This window comes from Heterobasidion irregulare (assembly GCF_000320585.1).
Source record: "Heterobasidion irregulare TC 32-1 unplaced genomic scaffold scaffold_02, whole genome shotgun sequence".
NCBI classification, from domain to species: Eukaryota; Fungi; Basidiomycota; class Agaricomycetes; order Russulales; family Bondarzewiaceae; genus Heterobasidion; species Heterobasidion irregulare.
In genome coordinates this window covers 697,214-716,560 of record NW_009258198.1, presented here as the reverse complement: position 1 = coordinate 716,560, position 19,347 = coordinate 697,214, and the positions used below count along the sequence as shown (strand labels likewise).

General features: G+C 48.5%; 8 protein-coding genes across 8 annotated transcripts; 4 read left to right on the top strand and 4 right to left on the bottom strand.

Moving 5' to 3' along the window:
* HETIRDRAFT_432127 (uncharacterized protein) lies at positions 1 to 1,687 on the top strand. The gene is made up of 2 exons (XM_009543855.1): positions 1 to 1,250; positions 1,414 to 1,687. Exon 1 carries the CDS (start codon positions 118 to 120, stop codon positions 1,240 to 1,242), a length of 1,125 nt encoding a protein of 374 aa, XP_009542150.1. The 5' UTR covers positions 1 to 117; the 3' UTR covers positions 1,243 to 1,250; positions 1,414 to 1,687.
* Positions 1,688 to 1,897: 210 nt separating this feature from the next.
* Positions 1,898 to 2,182, top strand: HETIRDRAFT_311473 (uncharacterized protein; the record flags this gene model as incomplete). The annotated part of the gene is made up of 1 exon (XM_009543854.1): positions 1,898 to 2,182. One exon carries the CDS (start codon positions 1,898 to 1,900, stop codon positions 2,180 to 2,182), a length of 285 nt encoding a protein of 94 aa, XP_009542149.1.
* Positions 2,183 to 7,824: 5,642 nt separating this feature from the next.
* On the top strand, positions 7,825 to 8,052 carry HETIRDRAFT_310688 (uncharacterized protein; the record flags this gene model as incomplete). Its single annotated transcript, XM_009543853.1, has 1 exon — positions 7,825 to 8,052. A coding segment is annotated over one exon (228 nt), but the record flags the coding sequence as incomplete, so codon positions are not given.
* Positions 8,053 to 8,633: 581 nt separating this feature from the next.
* On the top strand, positions 8,634 to 10,295 carry HETIRDRAFT_115365 (uncharacterized protein; the record flags this gene model as incomplete). Its single annotated transcript, XM_009543852.1, has 6 exons — positions 8,634 to 8,720; positions 8,906 to 9,082; positions 9,440 to 9,492; positions 9,590 to 9,689; positions 9,726 to 9,808; positions 9,965 to 10,295. 6 exons carry the CDS (start codon positions 8,634 to 8,636, stop codon positions 10,293 to 10,295), a joined length of 831 nt encoding a protein of 276 aa, XP_009542147.1.
* A 1,250-nt stretch (positions 10,296 to 11,545) lies between these two features.
* HETIRDRAFT_101017 (uncharacterized protein) lies at positions 11,546 to 11,821 on the bottom strand (the record flags this gene model as incomplete). Its single annotated transcript, XM_009543851.1, has 2 exons — positions 11,546 to 11,589; positions 11,665 to 11,821. 2 exons carry the CDS (start codon positions 11,819 to 11,821, stop codon positions 11,546 to 11,548), a joined length of 201 nt encoding a protein of 66 aa, XP_009542146.1.
* A 2,479-nt stretch (positions 11,822 to 14,300) lies between these two features.
* On the bottom strand, positions 14,301 to 15,564 carry HETIRDRAFT_438218 (uncharacterized protein; the record flags this gene model as incomplete). The annotated part of the gene is made up of 4 exons (XM_009543850.1): positions 14,301 to 14,501; positions 14,553 to 14,630; positions 14,686 to 14,742; positions 14,796 to 15,564. Coding segments are annotated over 4 exons (986 nt in total), but the record flags the coding sequence as incomplete, so codon positions are not given.
* A 291-nt stretch (positions 15,565 to 15,855) lies between these two features.
* Positions 15,856 to 16,510, bottom strand: HETIRDRAFT_310038 (uncharacterized protein; the record flags this gene model as incomplete). The annotated part of the gene is made up of 2 exons (XM_009543849.1): positions 15,856 to 16,323; positions 16,382 to 16,510. 2 exons carry the CDS (start codon positions 16,508 to 16,510, stop codon positions 15,856 to 15,858), a joined length of 597 nt encoding a protein of 198 aa, XP_009542144.1.
* Positions 16,511 to 18,059: 1,549 nt separating this feature from the next.
* Positions 18,060 to 18,821, bottom strand: HETIRDRAFT_379211 (uncharacterized protein; the record flags this gene model as incomplete). The annotated part of the gene is made up of 3 exons (XM_009543848.1): positions 18,060 to 18,185; positions 18,264 to 18,579; positions 18,630 to 18,821. The coding sequence occupies 3 exons, from the start codon at positions 18,819 to 18,821 to the stop codon at positions 18,181 to 18,183; spliced, it is 513 nt and encodes a 170-aa protein (XP_009542143.1). The 3' UTR covers positions 18,060 to 18,180.
* Between the last annotated feature and the right edge of the window lie 526 nt (positions 18,822 to 19,347).

The following is a 19,347-nucleotide window of genomic DNA, read 5'->3' as shown; positions in this document are numbered from 1 at the left end:
GATGAGGGCACGTACTTTCTCCAGGACGGGAGCCGTTCTGCACAACCGTGGCCCTATGCCTATATCGTACGTGGGGGACGACTGAATCTGTTCCCTGGAACCTACCTTGAGGTTCCGATGCCCTTCGCGCCATACGCACCTGCCCAGGCCGCCCACTGGGACGATGACAACGAGTCGGCGGGCGCATGGCCATTCCCAGTTTCAGTCCCCACCACTCACACATACACGGAGGAGGATCCATGCCACGTCCCCATCTCGACTATCTCAACACTAGTGGATGCATTGGACCCTATTGAGGTCCATCGGAGGCGCGGTGCGGCAGCGTTCTCCTCGCTGCTGGGCGCCGTCAAGCCGATCCGGGGTCCATGGATTGACATGGCGCGGGAGATCGTGCAGGCGCCTCGCGACACTGTCCTTCGGGTGTTGGCCGAGGTGCCTCCGCAGGTGGTCGTCGCGAAGGCCCCGGGGCCTGTCCCAGAGCTGCCGCCGTCGCCAGAGATCACCACGGAGCCGGTGTCGCAGGAACACTACGTACATGTGGAGGAGGAGCCAAGACGGAAGAAGGCGAGGGATGGGGAGGGAAGCGAGGGGAGGGAGGAGGGAGCGAGTCCGGGAGCGAGCGGCGCGAAGGCGGGGAGGCGCATAGTCAAGAGGCCGCGCATGCCCCCGATCGCGGGGTATGGCCGATTTTCAGTCAGGCTGCCAAGCGACTATGCGGCGAGAGAGAGAGAGACGGCGGGAGAGCGAGGCCAGATGCTTGTGGTCCATCCACAGGCGCACGGCAGCGCCCCCCCAGAAACTACAATAGCATCGACAACATCCACCCATAGGGTGGAGAACCCCACAGGTGAGCCAGTCCCCGAGGCTGTACCGCAGTCCATCGGAGGGCCCTGGACATCGACACCTGGAGAGGAACAGAGAGGCGCGCGAAAGCGCAAGAGGGCAGACCCTCATGTCTGCGACGGCACCGACGGGTGCAGCAAGCGGCTGTCGTGCCCTTACGACATGCCCCGACACAAGGCGACTCTGCGCCACGGAGGACAGCGCGAATTTGCATGCGGCGACTGCCCAGCTCTTTTTGTGCGTAAAGATGAAGTCCATCGCCACAAGCGAGAGCACTGCCCAAACAGAGGCAGGAAACATAACGGCAGGGGCGGTCCCTCGCAGGGCCCGAGACATGATGGTCCAGAGGGCGGCGGAGGGGGCATGGGGGGCATAGGAGATAGCCTGCTCAGTGGATAGAGCTGAAGGTGCGTACCGTTTGCTTTCCTTTTCTCTTCGCTCGCTCTTTTGTTTCGCGGCGCACGCTATCGATGTCTTTGCCTTTCCTTTCCTTAACACCCTCGTTGTTTTGACCAACCTGTTGCGCTCGGATCGATTCGGTTGGAAACTGACTCACTCTGGTTTTCGCAGGACTTTGCTTGTGGTCGACATCGACTCGACGCATCGTCCAGCCCGGTATTGCACGACGAATAGGAAACCAGTCGTTATGTAAGCTATAATACCGCCATAAGTTGCTCATCGTCGACTTCATCTACGACGGCACCTCAGCGACGAGGGGTCGATAAGCTCATCTCCCACGAGGTTGATCACATCTAAATTATCACGGCTTCACATGGATCTGTTGTTGTACAGTCTGTTCGCTCCAGCGCTTCTCTTTTACAAATACCTATCTATTCCTTCTCATATTGTCCTTCGAACGCGAGCCCTGCTGGCATACGGCTACCTTCAACAATGAACTAGACTAGGCGGAGTAAATCTTTCCTCAATTATTTGCTGATTTCGCCCATTGCGGCTGACCGTCAGCTCTGACAAGACTATCGACGCCTGCACTGCAGCAGCATCGAGCTCAGTGTATGGTCCTCTGTCCACTCCATTCATATCGTTCGGAATCCAGATGGGCGAGGCAACGTCAGTGATGGAGGTTAACACTACCGTTGTTGAGAACGAGGCAGACATTTTCGCCCGGTATACATTGGCGATGCCGCTTTTTGTACGCTTGCTCTTTCATCCACAGTTCTCACATGCCATAACGCAGAACTTCCTTCTTGTCACCCTTCCCCGCAACGACGGTCTATCGATCCTCTTCACTGCGCTCACTGCACTGTATCAAATGACGTATGCCGGCTTCTTTGTGCACCTGAACGACATGCTATCTATCTTGCGATTGCGTAAACGTTGAAGTACACGCTTGAGGCTCTGTCTGTTAACGGGGTCGGCTCTGGACTGATGATCAAAGATTTGCTGCAGGGCCGGACGATGTATCTGCGAGTCTCATCATGAATCTGGTGCGTTATTTGGCAATCACTCATGGAAGCAGAACTAAAATCTACCCACTGCTAGCTATTTCGATTTGGAAGCAATAAATGCTATCGCGACGTTGTTGTGCTATTCGCCTTCATTGGAGAATTAGGCGTGGGCGTCATTGAAACTGTTTGGTTACAAGGTGGGAGAGACAAGATATTGCGGCAGCAGCAGCAACATCAGTAAGGCCAGTGTTCATTTGGGCTCTCCGTGTCACAGTGCTAACCGCCCGCATGGCAGTACTGACCCCCGCACTACACCGCATTCTTTCCATCCCCCTCGCTCCCTGCACTCGCCACCCCTACCAAGCTGCAACCCTTCCTGGCGACCTTGTCTATCCCCGCACTGATCTTCTCAGCCTCGACACGCATGCTCACCCCGCTCCTCCGCAGGATGCGCCTCTACACTGCCGGCACCGATGCACTCCTCAGCGGCTGCATTTGTGCGCGTGGCGTGCTACCAGATGTGCTCGTGTTCAACAGCGCGGTGCCGCAGCCCGACGCACCCCCCAAAATGTACTCCTCAAATTCGAGGCCACGCGCGGACGCACCGCTCCCGCCACCGCAATAGATTCTTGCGTCAAGGCGCTGGTTGTCCCATCCCTGATGCGCGCCGTGGCTGCTTGCGTATGCGGGGGAACATCTAGCCGGGATTCGCACCTCTCGCCTTTTCAAGTATATTTTGTAGATCTTTCAAGCCTTAGAATTGTCGTGTAGCCTTCAATAGCATGTATTAGTATTATGATTTGTTAATATATTTATTCTCTATTTATGGAGCACATTTTCAAGCAATTGGTTCATGATAATGAGCTTGAATATACCCGAAATATACCATGAATAAACCTGAAATATACCGTGAATATGCCCAGCCCTGAATATCCCTTGGGGATATTCGAGGGATTTTGTGACTATACCTCGGATATACCACGAATGTACCGCTTCCCTATCGATGGCAACGAAAAATCATCGAACGGTTCAGCGCTCTCGGGGAACACCAGCACCACGAAGCCGGCATCCTCACCTGTGCTGCTCTTTGCGAATTCTACAGTCTCGAAGGACACAGAGCCGTGGCTTGTTTTGTCCGCCGCGATGATCCTTGTGACGTGCGACTCGATCAGGACATCAAGATTGTGGCGGCTCACGTACTGCAGGGGGTCTGGGGATATTTGTGGTATATTTGTGGTATATTCCTAATATACCACAGATATCCCCAGGGGATATTTGAGGCAATGTCCAGTGCCACGTCACCGCACATCGTCCCTAATAATCCCCAGGGGATATCTGTGGTATATTAGCAATATACCCGGAATCAACCGTGAATATACCCACCTCCCCTCCGGGGATATTCACGGTCGATTCAAGGTAATGTCTTGAATATACCGTGAATATACCTGGGTACTGAGTATATTCACAGTATATTGTGGGTTTATTCGAGCTCGATATCATTCCAATCACTTTATATGCGCTCCATAGATAGAGAAATAAATATATTAACAAATCATAAAACTAATACATGCTATTGAAGGCTACACGACAATTCTCAGGCTTGAAAGATCTACAAAATATACTTGAAAAGGCAAGAGGTGCGAATCCCGGCTAGATATTCCCCCGCATACGCAAGCAGCCACGGCGCGCATCAGGGATGGGACAACCAGCACCTTGATGCAAGAATCTATTGCAGTGGCGGGAGCGGTGCGTCTGCACATGGCCTTGAATTTGAGGAGTATATTTTGGGGGGTGCGTCGGGCTGTGGCACTGCGCTGTTGAACACGAGCACATCTGGTAGCACGCCACGCGCACAAATGCAGCCGCTGAGGAGTGCATCGGTGCCGGCAGTATAGAGGCGCATCCTGCGGAGGAGCGGGGTGAGCATGCGTGTCGAGGCTGAGAAGATCAGTGTGGGAAGAGACAAGGTCACCAGGAAGGGTTGCAGCTTGATAAGGTTGGCGAGTGCAGGGAGCAAGGGGAATGGAAAGAATGTGGTGTAGTGCTGGGGTCAGTACTGCCATGCGGGGGGTTAGCACTGTGACATAGAGAGCCCAGATAAACACTGGCCTCACTGATGTTGCTGCTGCTGCTGCTGCCCCGACGACATTGGCACTTGCGTGCGCACCACAGACTCTGAGGCTAATCCAAGCCACCATGCGCATAAGAAACACAGATGCTAGCACCCACACCAACGCCACCAAGCTCAGCCTGTGCTTACCCTTGATCTCATCTATCCAACGTTCATGCTCACACCCACAATACCCACCATTCTGATAATTCTTGCTGCACACACGTCGTAGGCTGTGCTTGCAATCTCCTTCAGTCCCACCCCGGCCCGCCCTAAATGGATGCATATATGTGCTCTGATCCCGCATTTTCAGGCATTAGATCTGATTATATGAGAAAACCGGAACTATAGAGCATATGGAAACATGTTTCAGTGGGAGAAAGACTCACCAAAATATGTGCACACTGGAGGCTCCTAGAGAGTAAGATGAAGGGAGCACTTAAGAGAAATCTCGACGCTGTCCGAGAACATGCACTCATCAGGTGACTGTCGAAATGGATGAGTCATCTCCCAGTTGGGATTGACTGGGGGATATTTGAGGGATATTCCCTGACGAGTATATTCCAGGTATATTCTAGGCATATTGCTAATATACCATGAATATCCCCTGGGGATATTTGGGGGCAATGTGCAGTGCGTATGGCAACAGGGAGTAGACAGCTTATTTCGCAATTGGATGCTGCACTTTGACATAAGTGGCATGGCATATGACTCCGGAAACCCCTTGTTTAAATATTGAGGATTGAAATTTCAACTTTTAGCATCAGTAGATATACCAGCCAGGTCTGGAATTCCACAAGTAAAGTATAAAATAATACTAGCAAGGTATGCATCTGGAAAAACACCCCCTTGTATTAGCTCCAGATTATATCTAATAGTGTCTAAAAGTATCTAAAAGTGTTAATAATATCTAAAAGTGTCTAATTTCCTAATTGGGAGCAACACATTGTGAGCATTGGATTGGTTTCTAATTTCATGATATTAGCACTAATTCTATACTTAGAAGTCTTTAATTATCAGTAGGAAATAGTAAGTACTACTGCTCTATCAGTGAGAAGGTAAAAATGTGGCACATTCTATACTATTTCAGCATATTACTCTTCTTCATATATGCCTATACCATTATCTTGTAGCTCTTTTGCTGATTTTCCAGCTGCCTTTACAAAGGATATAGAAAGAGAGAAATGTGCATTGATGCCCCCAGCCACTTTGTTGGCAGCTTGGCAGCTGCCACAAGAGGCTATGAGGACCTAGGTACCTTGTCCTTGCATACAAGATCATTGAAGTTGTCATTGTTAGCCAATGCCTGATACTGGTCATTATAGGACACAACATGTGGGTTGGACTTAGGGATATGCTATATGCAGCCTTATAGACCTTGTCTATTAGTATAGTGGCTAATACTATCTTGTGCAGCACACAATCATCATTACTATTGATATTACAATTTTTAGCACTATTATATTGTTTATTGCCTTGTTATACAGAAGATGCTCAAACTTGGTGTTTTCCTCTAGCTATTAGGCTGTGGAAAAGACAGTCATATTGGTATGTGGTGCCAGAATGATATATTTGCCTGCCATATAGGAAATATATGCATTATGCATATCAAGATCACCTCCAACAATCTTATGCTTATTTATATATAGGCATGCCATATATATACTCTTGTCCCCACCCTCTACCTTACTAGTGGCTATTTGGAAAACCCCTCTCTCTAATTGGATCTTGATTCTTCATAATCATGTTTTTGATCAAATTTGCAAATTCAGGTAGCATTGTCTATACTAGTAGAGTCCCATTGAATATTACACTCAATCATAGTTTTACACATTCTAAATCCAAATTGTGTAAGTGCAATAATTTATTTTTATCCTATATAAAGTGTATTATTGATTTTCCATTGGTTTATTATCTTCTTAGCTGGTGTTTAAACTAAATCCTGAAAGACCTGACTTTTTAGGTATTTATTGACCTATTTATTTATAAGAGAGAGGAAAGATAAATGTTAAATAAAATCAGAGATGTTGAGGTTGCCTATATTATGTCTACTTATTTAGATTACCAAGTTCATATCTTAGACCTTGGCTTAGTGGCTTAGAGCATCTGTCCCAGGGTTGTTGGTTCAACTCTGGCAAAAGGCAAGTTTGTTATAAGGTATATTCTGTGTTTAGGTATTTAACTAGTGCTCTAATAGACATGACTCTATAAGAAGGCTATGAAAACACTGATGCTTGATTTATTATGATTTTGCCGAAATTTCAAGTTATAATCAATCCTAATAACTTCTAATTTAGGAAAATTATGCCTAATTAGAACAGGTTTACAGGGGGCATAAGTTAAAATATCTAATCTTAATCATTCTTAATTATGCATAAATAGAACTAATTAGAGCTTAATACAAGGGAGTGGTTTTCCAGATGACTTTTTATAGTAAACAGAGCCCTTAAGTAAAATATTGAACACAAAATGAAAGTAGGTGTCAAATAGGTGCCAAGCCCTGGCAGTCAGAGAAGATAAGAAGATAGGTAAGATGTCCATATGGGTTCCAAAGGTGATAAGGTAAAAAGTAATCAGTGATGGCAAAATTCCGAATGTTTGGGATCCGTTGTTGTGCTTGCAATGGCTCTGTGTGCGGAAACACAACACAAAACACACCACTAAACACAGGGTAGGCGGGGAGCTGACTTCACTACAAATATCAAGAGACCCTTGTAAGTTGCGAGACGGGGCGTGAGATACGTACTGCAAGATATCGAGATATCTAGTGAGGTGATGTGAGGTCACGCGAGAATACGCTCGTGTGAAACGAAGTGGTGGACCGTGGGCCAAGGTGCGAGTGACCGAGGCAACTTCAAGGGCAGCAATGAAGGCCCTGATGATAGCGGCGATGAAGGCAATGAGTGCTAAATCGAGCAAGTGCGATGTTGGTGCAATGCAATATGAGTGAGATCTTCGTGCGAAGTTGAGCTCTAAACAGAGGGGTGTTTGAAAACTGGTGTATTGCCGTGTCGTAGGCAGGTATTTATAATAAGTCGAAGTGAGTATAGTAAACGCGAACTCGTAAGGTAAAGCAAATCAATATCGCGCCAAGACCGTAACATAGAAAGATAAAGAAAAACCACGCGCAGAGGTGCTCGCAGACTGCGAGGTTCTGTCGCGCCGCAGTCGAGAGACAAAGCAATATTTAGTAAAGAGGTGTAGCGGTGAGACGAGGTAAAATCTAGGAAGGTGGAGGGGCAATGGATCACGGGACCTGTACTACCCAATAAGCGCCCGTGATAAAGCTCTCTGTGATATCGTGTCGCGGAGCTGCTTGCGGTGCGGTCCGTGTGGTTGATGCTTGCAAGGCATATGGCAAGAGCTTGGCGAGGTCTTTGCGGGTGCAGCAGGCTCGAGGTCGTCATGCGATACACGTGGGGGCTGAGTGAGATGATGCGAGGCGATGACTGAGGGGTGCGAGACAAGACCGCTGATGAGCATGTACCCGCGCTAGGGTCCGAGGGAGGTATTTGGGAAGCTTTGGGGAGATACCGAACAGCGTTAGATGAGTACCGAAGATGCCGACTTGCACTGAACATGGTCGGTCCCCACCCAATCAACTGTAACCCTCCAAAGGACATTTGGCAGCACTTGGGTCAGTTTGCCCACACTTCACGTACTTACCATGACCACACAGGAGTGTTACGATAGGTGTTTACGAGATCGGAGCCAGTCTTCTGCTTCGGCCGATGTCTTCCGTGAGTTGGTTGGTCCTTATCGCTTATTTTCCCGACTTCCACATGGTCGGTCAAACGCAATCTTGCACCATTACTTGGCCACCCTGGTCGTATGATACCTCTCCTTTATTTTCATTGGTTCTCCAACGCCTGTTCCGGCTACCTACACTCGGGCGACGGATCCCGAACGTTCGGGATTTTGCCATCGCTGATTAACTTTTACCTTGTCACCTTCGGAACCCATATGGACATCTCATCTACCTTCTTATCTTCTCGGATCGCTAAGGCTTGGCGCCCATTCGACATCTACTCTCATTTCTTGTTTAATATTTTACTTAGGGGCTCTGTTTACTATAAAAACCTACATACAACTCTGGAATAAACCAGCTTTGTGCACCCTACAGTTCAGAGCTCATCCGCACTCGTCTCAACCATCGAAATCGCCTTCGTCAACTTCCAAAACTTGTCATCCTTGTTCGTTCGGTTGCATTCGTGTTCGTACTCGTATCTTCACTCGTACCCCCCCCGTCCTCCCTCGTATATTGTCAGAGTCCCATGTGGCTCTTGAAGCACGTAGTTGTTGGTCGCGACACAACCCTCTTGTTACCGACCAAGTTCCCGACACGCCCAACCGAACATTCGGTCGGTGTTCGGCGCAGTCCCGAAACCGTTCGGGCACTATAATCCCACACTCCCCGTTGCTTCTCAGTACGCCTTCCCTTTCTAAAGTCATCACTAACAATTCCTTGTGTATTAGATACTAGCTCCAGCACCCCTGCATTAGAGGTTGTTTTAGTGTTGTGCTCGGCACTTAGAGACACCTCTAGCGTAACACCGCATCGGCCCGATACCATAATGCTGAGGTCGTAGTGGGCATTGGAGGGAATCGCTCTGGGCTGCGGGGCCACCCGGTGGTATCTGGGGTATCTCCTGAGGTCAGCATGCTAGTGCTCGTAGATCTGCGAAAAACGGGGTCCCGGCGCTTAGAGAGGTGGTGCGCTCATCACCATTGCCTAAGTGTAGGTAACAGAAACAGTTATTGGCAAGCCAATGAAAATAAAAAAGATGTAACGTACAACCAAGATGGCCAAGTAATGGTGCAATATCGTGTTTGACCGACCATACAGAAGCTGGGGAGATAAGTGATAAGGACCGACCGACTCCCAGAGTACATTGACTGATATGGACTACTGGCTCCAATCTCATAAACACTTATTGTAACACTCCTGTGCAGTCATGGTAAGTACGTGAAGTATGGGCAAACTGACCCAAGTACTGCCAAACATCCTTCAATGGCCCGCTGTCGGTCGGGTAGGGACTGACTGTGTTTGGTAATAGTTGGTGTCTTTGGTACTTGTCTAGCACTGTTTATTATCTTCCCAAAGCTTCCCAAATACCTCCCTCAGACCCTAGCGTGGGTGCATGCTCATCAATATCATTCTAGGAACTGACTGGTTATTGGAACACAACCTGGAAGTCGACTGGCATGCCTATGGATTATATTTTACTAGGTGCCCACCGTTCTGCAAAATCAAAGAAGGACCAATTAAAGCCAAGAGGGCTTTCAAGAATCCAGGACGTCAAGAACCAGAGATATGGCACATAGTGACAGTACCATGAAAGAGTGACTACTCAATCCCATTGCAGAAGCCAGGAAAAGGACAGCCAGGCTGGAAAGTGGGAAACACTACAGTACCATTTCCATGGATAATACCTAAAATCCAGGGCTCGTAACCCAAAGGAACAAAACTGGAGTACTACCTCAGGACCCAAGCCAAGCATTATACAGCACCAAAGTAGGCTGAAGAGGAGACTCAAGAAGTTGGTGAACCACTATCAGCACTACCTTCTACAGATTTAGATAAGAATAGATTATACCTTGTCAGATGCCTAGATACAGGGCAATTGGAAGCCCTGGAGCTATACAACGACCAAGATGAAGGATTCGACATCTATCATACAGAAACCTCCACCGCCAATACACCAGCATGTAAAGTGGAGCCTACCAAAGCAGCAGTAGGCAAACAAACCAAGCATACCAATTTGCAGAAATTGGCAGAAGAGGCTTCAAAAGGTAAACTGACTGGAGATGGAGTCACTGGTTCAAAAGAGCATTTTAGCAAAGTCAGTTGGATGGTTGGCATCCAGAAGATGGGGCTGCATGGGATTAATGGTGAGGATGGAGTTGTGGAGAGATGGTATAGGAGACAGAGGTAATTGTTCAAAGAGCACATGATCAAGGATGGGGGAAATTGGTGGGAGTAGCGATTGGTTCGGCAACAAAGGTGGGTTAAGAAGAAAGTAGAGTCAGGTAGCGACAAGAGCAATGGCAAGATTTTGAGATCAAGATAGTAATAGTTGGATAAATGTTCTGGGACTATATCGGCATTTCCAAACAGACTTCGGTTGGCAAAGGTTTCTTGAGTATTAAAGCTGTTAATAACTGTTTGTTGTTCTTTGCACTCTGCTGTTGGTTGGGATAAGTGACATAGATTCCTTGAGGTAATTTTGAATACTAATCCCTCGCAATGGGCTTCAAAATAATATGTTAGAGGTGGCTCTAAGTCCTAAGCACAACAACAAAACAACCACTAATGCAGGGAGTGCTAGAGCTAGTATCTAATATACAAGGAATTGCTAGTTAGGACTTGAGAAAGTGAGGGTGCACTGAAGAGTAATAAGGAGGGTGAGATTAAAGCACCCAAATGGTTTCAGGACTGCATCAAACACTGATCAAATGTTCAGTTGGTTGAGTCGGGTCAGGGAGTTGATTGGTGATAAGAAGATAGTGTCACAACCAACAACTAAGTATTTCAAGAGCCACATGGGACTCTGACAATATACGAGGGAGGACAAGGGGTACAAGCAAAAAGACAAGTACAAATGCAAATGAGGCTGAACAATGAGGATGACAAGTTTTTGGGAGTTGACAAAGATGATTTTGATGGTTGAGAGGAGTAAAAATGAGCTCTGAACTGTAGGGTGTGAAAGCTGGTTTATTTCAGAGGTATATGTAGGTTTTTATAGTAAACAGAGCCCCTAATTAAGATATTGAATACGAAATGAGAGTAGACATCAAATGAGCGCCAAGCCCTAGCGAACAGGGAAGATAAGAAGGTTGGTGGGATATCCATATGGGTTCCAAAGGTGATAAGGTAAAAGCTAATCAGCGATGGCAAAATCCCGAATGTTCAGGATCCATCGCCCAAGCATAGGTAGCGGGAACAGGTGTTGGAGAACCAATGAAAATAAAGAAGAAGTAACATATAACCAGGATGGTCAAGCAATGGTACAAGATTGTGTTTGCCTGACTATGCAGAAGTTAGGAAGATAAGCAATAAAGACCAACTGACTCCCAGAGAACATTGGCCAACACGGAATACTGGCTCTGATCTCATGAATACTTATAATACTTCTGTACAGTCATGGTAAGTATGTGAAGTGTGGGCGAACTGACCCAAGTGCTGCTAAACGTCCTTCAGAGGGTTGCAGTTAGCCGGGTGGGGACTGACTATGTTCAGTGCAAGTCAGTGTCTTCAATACTTGTCTAGCACTGTTTGGTATCTCCCCAAAGCTTCCTGAATACCTTCCTTGGACCCTAGCACAGGTGCATGCTCATCAGCATGTTTTGCTTGTATAGCATAGGTGAGCTTGTGCAAGATCCCCACCACAAGTCCTCCAAGCTCAACTATGGTGATGACACCCATTTCTATGGGATCGGAATTGCCTAGCTGAAAGCTCATCATTGGGACAAGATCATCCATAAGGCCACACAAGTCCTACATGATAGCAAGATGAAGACAGAGGCCTTCTTTGAGCACCCTGGGGACAATCTCTCCATCATGGACATGGAATCAACACCATTGTCACATAGTGTCATCCATAACGCCAGCTGTGTGCAGAGCATTGAGCCTCAATTAGAGTCTGAGATAGAGGATTTCAGATTGGAACATGGTGAGCTATTCTAGTGTGTATATCAGGTTTTTTTTCAATAGGTATTCAATACTAACACTGTATCAAGACTTTTCTAGCCTCTTGCACACATCTTCCTCACTACCATATCCACGAACACTGTTTCACCCTTGTACAATTCCCTCAACGTACTCACATTCCTCTCAGACAATCAATCCCCACTCAATCTTTTCTAGGCTACATATCAGGTTTGTGTGTGGCTCATGATCTGGCGCACCTGTTTTGGGCCCCAAATTGTCCTCTGTTCCCCTATAATACTATCATTTTAATGGTAAGACTGTCATAAGAAGTGCCTGCGCGAGTCTCCAGTCAGGGTCTGAGCTACCAACAAAGCTTTTGACCTTCATTCTGGATAGACTCTGACAGGTCTGAGTTAAGACCAATCCAGAGAAAGAACCTCCTGATGGCAGAGCCTTGCTCTGACCTCTGTTTGTTCTGAACTCTCTGAGTTCAGAACAAACAGAGGCTCTCAGACCTAAGTCAGAGATTGGCTGATTTGCTGATGCCTCACTGGTGAGTTTTGAGGCCGGTGTGTATGTATCACATTATATCTTGAGGCCGGGTGTATGTATAACATTATATTCTGAGCTGGTGTGCATGTTTAACAATATATTTTGAGGTTGGTGTGCATGTATAAGAATATATTATGAAGTCCAGGAATATATTACATTGGCATCGGGGCCTCCAGATTGCAATCTGATGCAACGATTGTGCCGAACCACCAAGGAGAGCGCGGCAAATGCAATGCCATATATGACCTTGCCTGCAGGCTCTCGAGATTATATAACCCCCCAATCCATCCAAGCCATCCCACGTTTTGTCACTTTTGCTGATGAGGTTCTCATAGGTCGCCATGCCGTATGTCGTCACTCGCATCCACTTACTTCGCTGATAATGTTTGCAAAGCCAACCAATCTCACTCCTCCTGGCTCGCAGTAGCTTAGGCTCTCCTCTCTGGGAACTTTGCATGCGCCTTGCTGCTGCTACAACATAGTGTATGAGTGATCTGGAGTGCTGCACACGTCGATATAACCATCTTTTAGCTTGCCATTGGCTGTGAGTTCCTGCATGATACCGCTCCGACGCCTTCGCCCCTGCATCCTGACTTTGACGCGAAGGTTCCACACGGTAATGAAAACCCACGGGATGCAAGAGTTGCGGCCTAGAAGGAGTGCTGGAAGTATGGGGCCGATGAAGCGATAGGACGCGATGGGTTGGAAGAATGAAAAAGAAACTGCTGCCGGCGACGCTGTGAGTAGTCTTCTCCAGATCTCCATACAACTCCATGATTCTGCCTTTCTTGAGCTCTTCACTACTCCATCATTTTACATCCCATCTATAAGGAAAAAAATACAAGGGTGACAAACGCACCAAAACTCTTCGCCCGCAATTGAGCGTCGCCGCCCGCTAATTCTGACGCATGTCTTGAGCAGGCTCTTTTACATCGTCAAGCCTTTCCCTTGCATGCTCACATGAAAAGCCTGTTTCCAAGTTTCACATAACATCCTGTTGGACAAACAACTTCAAAATTCCACAAATGGGTGTAAACATTCGACATGTGGCCTATGACATGAAAACACGAACGCGTTCAACGCTCGCCGTGTGTCCGTCACGTTCTTTGCAAAAACAATGTGATCCCCACGAGCTTACTTACACAGGCTTACTGGCCAGATGCCAAGCGTGCATTATGCGCCTCGCTCGCGTCGTCACCGTGTGCCGCGTCAGATCCTGCAGTCTGTCTGCTAATTATGGGCGGACAACGCGTTTGAGAATTAACGTCCATTACGGCTGGCCGATATGCAACGGGTTCGTCATTGAAGATTGCGATTACTTTGCCATCTCACTTCTGTACGCTGCCTTGTTCTGTAAGGCCACGAGTCGCTTCGAGCGAGGCCCATCCCTGACGAAGGAAGACTGCAGCACAACGCAGATGGCCAGGAGGTGCACGCAGGGCGGTTCATGGACTTATTCATGATGCCGATATTCTTATAGAGCTATGTTGGACATTATGCGTCGTTTATATGCAACTGTGCAGCTCTTCCATATCATATCTATTGACACTCGATCTCTTATGGCGGTCATATTTGAGAAGGGCTGTCATATCCTGGGATGCAGTAGGATACAGTACAACCGGACGCTGTTGCCAATCTGGTTGTGGTGATCCTGCAATGCATGAGATATCCATCATTACAGTATGGCTGTAAAAAGAACTGTCCCTCAAACCAGGCAACGTAGAAATACCAGCAAAAATTGAACTTGAAATGAGGTGAGATTGGTATAAAAATTCATGGTTACATGGTCTCGGGTAGTCATTTAGGCGAAAGACACTTTGGAAATCTGCGTGCTGGAACGAGCCTACTTCAACTTGGTCATCCCCTCTTCCGTAAGATATTCTGTGCTCGAGTAAAAGCACGGCTGATCGCAGCATTCGGCGGGGTCGGCATTGGATTGCTTGAGGAATTGTCAGCGACGCGCGGACGTTGCAATCACCTCGCCACGCACCGTACCAACAGGGCCTTCGAGCTAGATGCAGAGCTCCCAACGAGCGTGGAAGTGTGAAGTCCCCTGGCTTGTGATCCTCTGTAACGCTTACATTCACTATGTGAAAGGTGAACATGAGAAGAGTCCAACGTACTTTTTCCAAGTGAAACAACGATCCTTTGGGAAAGGCTTCCTGGCTTCGGCCACACGCCTGATTGGACTGTAAATAAACGAATTCGTCAGGGAACGAACAGCCCCACGCACCCCATACCCTCAAGAATGGCTCTGCGAGCAGTGACCTCATCAATCCAGCCCTTATAAGTGTTCCTGATGTTCGACTCCCAAAGGCGCCTGTTCTCCGGCTTGAGGCTTGCCGAGACAGCAGCGTGCTCAGGTTCGAGGTCTCCGTTCGGGAGAACACGAGGGAAAGCACGAAGAGTGTAGAGGTTGATGTAACTGATGTAAGTGAAAAGTCTAGCGTCCAGCTTGCCGTGTCGAACTCCAGTGGGTGGATCGAGGATGTTCGAGATCAAAGAGTCCAAGAACGCTGTCCGCGTTGGAAATCGCAGAGCCGAGTTGGCAGGCGCAAGGGGGGGAACGAGGGAGACAGAGCGGGAATCGTCCTTGACATCGAAGTAAAACCAAGATGCCGGGTGAATATAGATGTCGACGGGATCATCTTCGTGCCGTGACGACTGTGGCAGTGTCAGCTCAAGCCGGATGGAATTAGGGAAACAGCTCCATTGATCAGGGTCCATGAACTCGAAGTCCAACCAATCCTTGTGAGGTTCTGTCAATCGCCTGTATGGCAAACTGGAGGTGATAGCTTCTGCAGCCCTCTCTATGTCCTTGTCAGGGATGAGGAGTTGTAAAGCAAACATCTCGGTGGGGACGAAGTGAGCAAAGCTGAGAGCATCCTCTGCCCAGACTAAGCAAGGAACGCCTGCATATGTGATAGCTCGCGCTGGCTTGAGACGAGTCTCCATGGTCATTGGAGACATAGGACAAGAGTCGTAGAAGTGAATTCCCATGGTTGGTTGGGTGTTGAGAGTAAATCAAGTCCGTGACCGAGAGGTTTATATATCTGCTCGGTCTGATGAGAGCCGGCCTTCCGGGTTCTTGTTCGACAGAAAACGCCACGCTCGTTTCATCATGTTATCGTACATACACACAATCAGACAAACAATCAGAACATCGCAATCCACTTCGATTCTCCGTTCATTCGAGAAGCTCATTCGCTTCCAGCCCCTAACGTATGATCGTGCCTCCTAGTAGCCATACTGTATCAGCCAAAAGTAGCTCGCAAGAGGCGTAAGAAGCGCACCTAATTCGGTAGAACAACGTCCAACTCCTCCAAGAAAGTGCGGTATACCAGATGATCTTCGATGGGTACACGTTCAAAAAAGGCCCTGAGAACATCTTCACTAAGGATCGATTCCTTAAGCTCGTCTGGCATCTTATCTCCCTTTTGCCTCATGACATCGATGAGCTGTAGGACATCGTCCAAATCGTTGTATTGCTTCTGAACAGCCTGGAATGGGCGTTGTCCATATGTACGAATCTTGTCCGCCAAAAGAATGTTCGCTGAGGCATAGCGAATGCCGTCCTCTGTGACGCAGCTATAGGTCTCAAATGCATCATTCACGAGTTCAGTGCGCTCGGTAGCTACATCGCACTTGACGGTGTTTGCCCAGGTGATATGCTGGCGGGTGTCGACGGTGCGAGGGTGACAGACAAACTCATTGGGCAGGAGTGTAGTAAATGCAAGAGAGGATACATTGATGTCGAGATCCTGGCGAAACGCACGAAAATAAGCACAAATGGAGGAATTAAAGTGACAGGTGACGGACTTTGGTGTCGCGTTTGGCACCATGGAGTTTGGCGGCAGCACCGCCGAAGAGAACAGCCGTAACATTGGCTTTGTTGGCTGCTTCAAAGATGAGTTTAGCAGGAGTGACAAGGCGTGGGGGCAAAGCCATAGCGAGTGAAGACTAAATCCAAGGAATGTGTTCTGCAATGGCAAACGAAGTCGATTAAATACCACCACTCCCAGAAATTTGATGACTGTGACCATTTCGTGAGTGGCACCTGTCCTAGCTGCCGGCTGAGCTGGCATACGACATCTATTGGCGGTCTGGTGCACCACTGTGAATCAACTTCAGGCCCTGAGCCGACAGAGTGGACAGTGGATATTATAGAAGGCTTCAAATCCAGGTGCCAGCATGCTGTATAATGATCGAAGTCCATTCAACTACGCCTAGAAGCAATCGAAAATGGCAGCAATACATTTGTTCGAGCAGAATCGGCTCGTGCCATAGAAGCACAGAGGTGTCTTCTAGGATATGAGGTTTCCAGATAATCAGAATCTTCAGATAACATACAGCATGTCAGCCATCACGATCGAAAGGCAATGTGCGAGTGCTCACATTCCACATTGGCTGCCATCGAATCTCGATGCTTTGAACCTTCAATTCAGGATCCACTTTTTGGGAATCATCGGGGCGCCATGGGTACTTACCACAGTAATCACAGGCGTTTTTTGAGATTGCCTGTCCCTGCAGGGTCCCAAATATCCTAGACAAAAAAGACCGTTACCTGTGAGATTGATAGATAGATCAGGAATCAAGGACTGACGCTGACGCATGTGCTCGACGTCTGCACTTCTGACGACAGGCCCTGTCAGGTTTGGACACGTCGGTTCAAGTCAGGTCAACTTTCAGTCTCGGTCCGCCTCCATTTCAAGGATTAATAGCATGATGCCTCTATTGTATCCATTGTCATCGCACTGCAAGATATAGGCATTGTGTATGTGCTTACTCGTTGGAGCATGGAAGAGTTCTGAATTTTCCCAAATGTAACAAGAATCGAATTCTTTTGCCATTTGAACAGTGATCGATCTAGCCCTGATAGACCCTGAACCCTGAGCGTGAATCTTCAAGGCGTGTAGCGGCGTATCAAATGATTCTCTTCGCATGACGTTCGATTATCGACTCTTCCCAAGCCACGGCCCTTCACCAGCGGCGTCTTGCTGTGGTCTGTTCCCGAGACCCCCTCTTTCTATGCCACGTGGGGGAGAACAAGGGCTCGATAGCGACCGAAGAAGTGGCGTGTGTGCAATCTCACTACTCAGTATCCCCTTCGTCAGCTACCACTTCCACAGGAAAGCCGTTCAGTCGTCTTTTCTCACAAAAAAGAATGCTACAAGTTGACGTACATACATGAACCTGTGACGACATTTGGCGCGCAGGAACTGAACTGATCGAGATGTACACAATTGCTCATATCCTCGGAGCCGTCCGGATGTAGCTGATGGTCTCTGTGCTCTTGGCGTTATGAAGACATTATACAGTGGTCGCGGACATCTTGACCCTCGCATGTGACGTCATCCAGCTCAAAGGGTCGTCACGAACATGACCGACAATGCAATCAAGAGGGGTCAAGGCGCGCTGAGCTGTCATCTACGCCAATTTGACGCAAGAATGTGCGTGATAGTAGAATTGGTATGATATCGAAATAACGCTCTAAGCGAATGTGATTACAGAGTCGGAGACGAATTGCGAAGGACATCTATGAGGGGGGCCTCGGCATCAACTCGACTACCAGGTAGAACAATTACACACATAAATGACGCCGGGAACGATCAACGTTTTCATTCTATAGGAGCGCGCATGGAGGCGTAATGAGAAAGGGCAGCCTGCTGAGCTGAGAGAGTTGAACGTTGAAAGTGCATACCGTTCGCTTCCTCTTTCTCTACACTTGCTCCTTTGTTTTGCGCGCATCGCCGCACGCCATCAATGCCTTCGCTTTTCCTTTCTTTACCACCCTCGTTGCCATCGTCTCGCACTTCGGATGGATGCGGATAGAAAGCTGAATCGCTCAGTCTTTTTCGGAGAACTCTGCTCGTGGTCGACGTCGTACAGCCCCGGCAGCGCCCTCCAAGGAACAAACAGCAAATCGACGACGTCCACCTACAGGGTGGAGAACCCCACCGGCGAGCCAGCCCCCGAGGCTGTACCGCAGTCCTTCGGAAGGCTCTCAACGGCGACACCTGGGAAAGAAGAAGAAAACACGCGAAAGCGCAAGAGTGCAAATCCCCACGTCTGCGAAGAGTGCAACTTGTGGCTGTCGTGCGCGTCCGACATGGCCCGTCACAAGGCCAGCCGCGACCACGGAAACCCTGCAAAGTTCAAATGCGGCCATTGTGGAGTCCCCTTCTTCCGGAAGGATGCAGTCTACAGCCACAAGAGGGACCACTGTATGTCCAGGAACAGGCGCAACGGCGACGACCATGGCGACGGCCGCCGCGACGGTCCCTCGCAGGACCCGGGGCGCGACGTTCCAGAGGGCGGTGGAGGAGGTATGGGGCCCATGGGGGGTCGGATGTTCAGCTGGCAGAGCCGAAGGTGCCTACCATTCCTGGAACCTTCGGTCCCAGGTTTCAGAACAGAAGTTAATAAGCGATTTGTCAGCTTTCCCTCCATCCTCCAGCGTCTAAATTGGCGTGACCAAAAATTGTGTCGTAACGCATTTGTCACGACTCGGTTACTCCCGTGTCACTCTATACCCGTTTCCCTGCATTCGGTCTGTCTGTGTCGCCAGGTGTCGCCCTTTTCTGAGTTTCCACTGGCGTCTCAAGGCATCTCATGTGCGTGAGGTCCCAGGTGGTGCCCGGAGGGCTGCGGTATTCCGACTTGTCTTTCATTTTCTCTTTGCTCGCTCTTTTGTTTCGCACCACACTCCATCGATGCCTCTTCCTTTCCGTTCCCTACCCTCGTCGTTCTTGAAGTTCCTTTGCACTCGGATCGATTCGAATGAG

Bases quoted from the DNA above. Each gene is read 5' to 3' on its own strand.
- HETIRDRAFT_432127 (XM_009543855.1), top strand. From the start codon at position 118: ATGCCCTTCGCGCCATACGCACCTGCCCAGGCCGCCCACTGGGACGAT.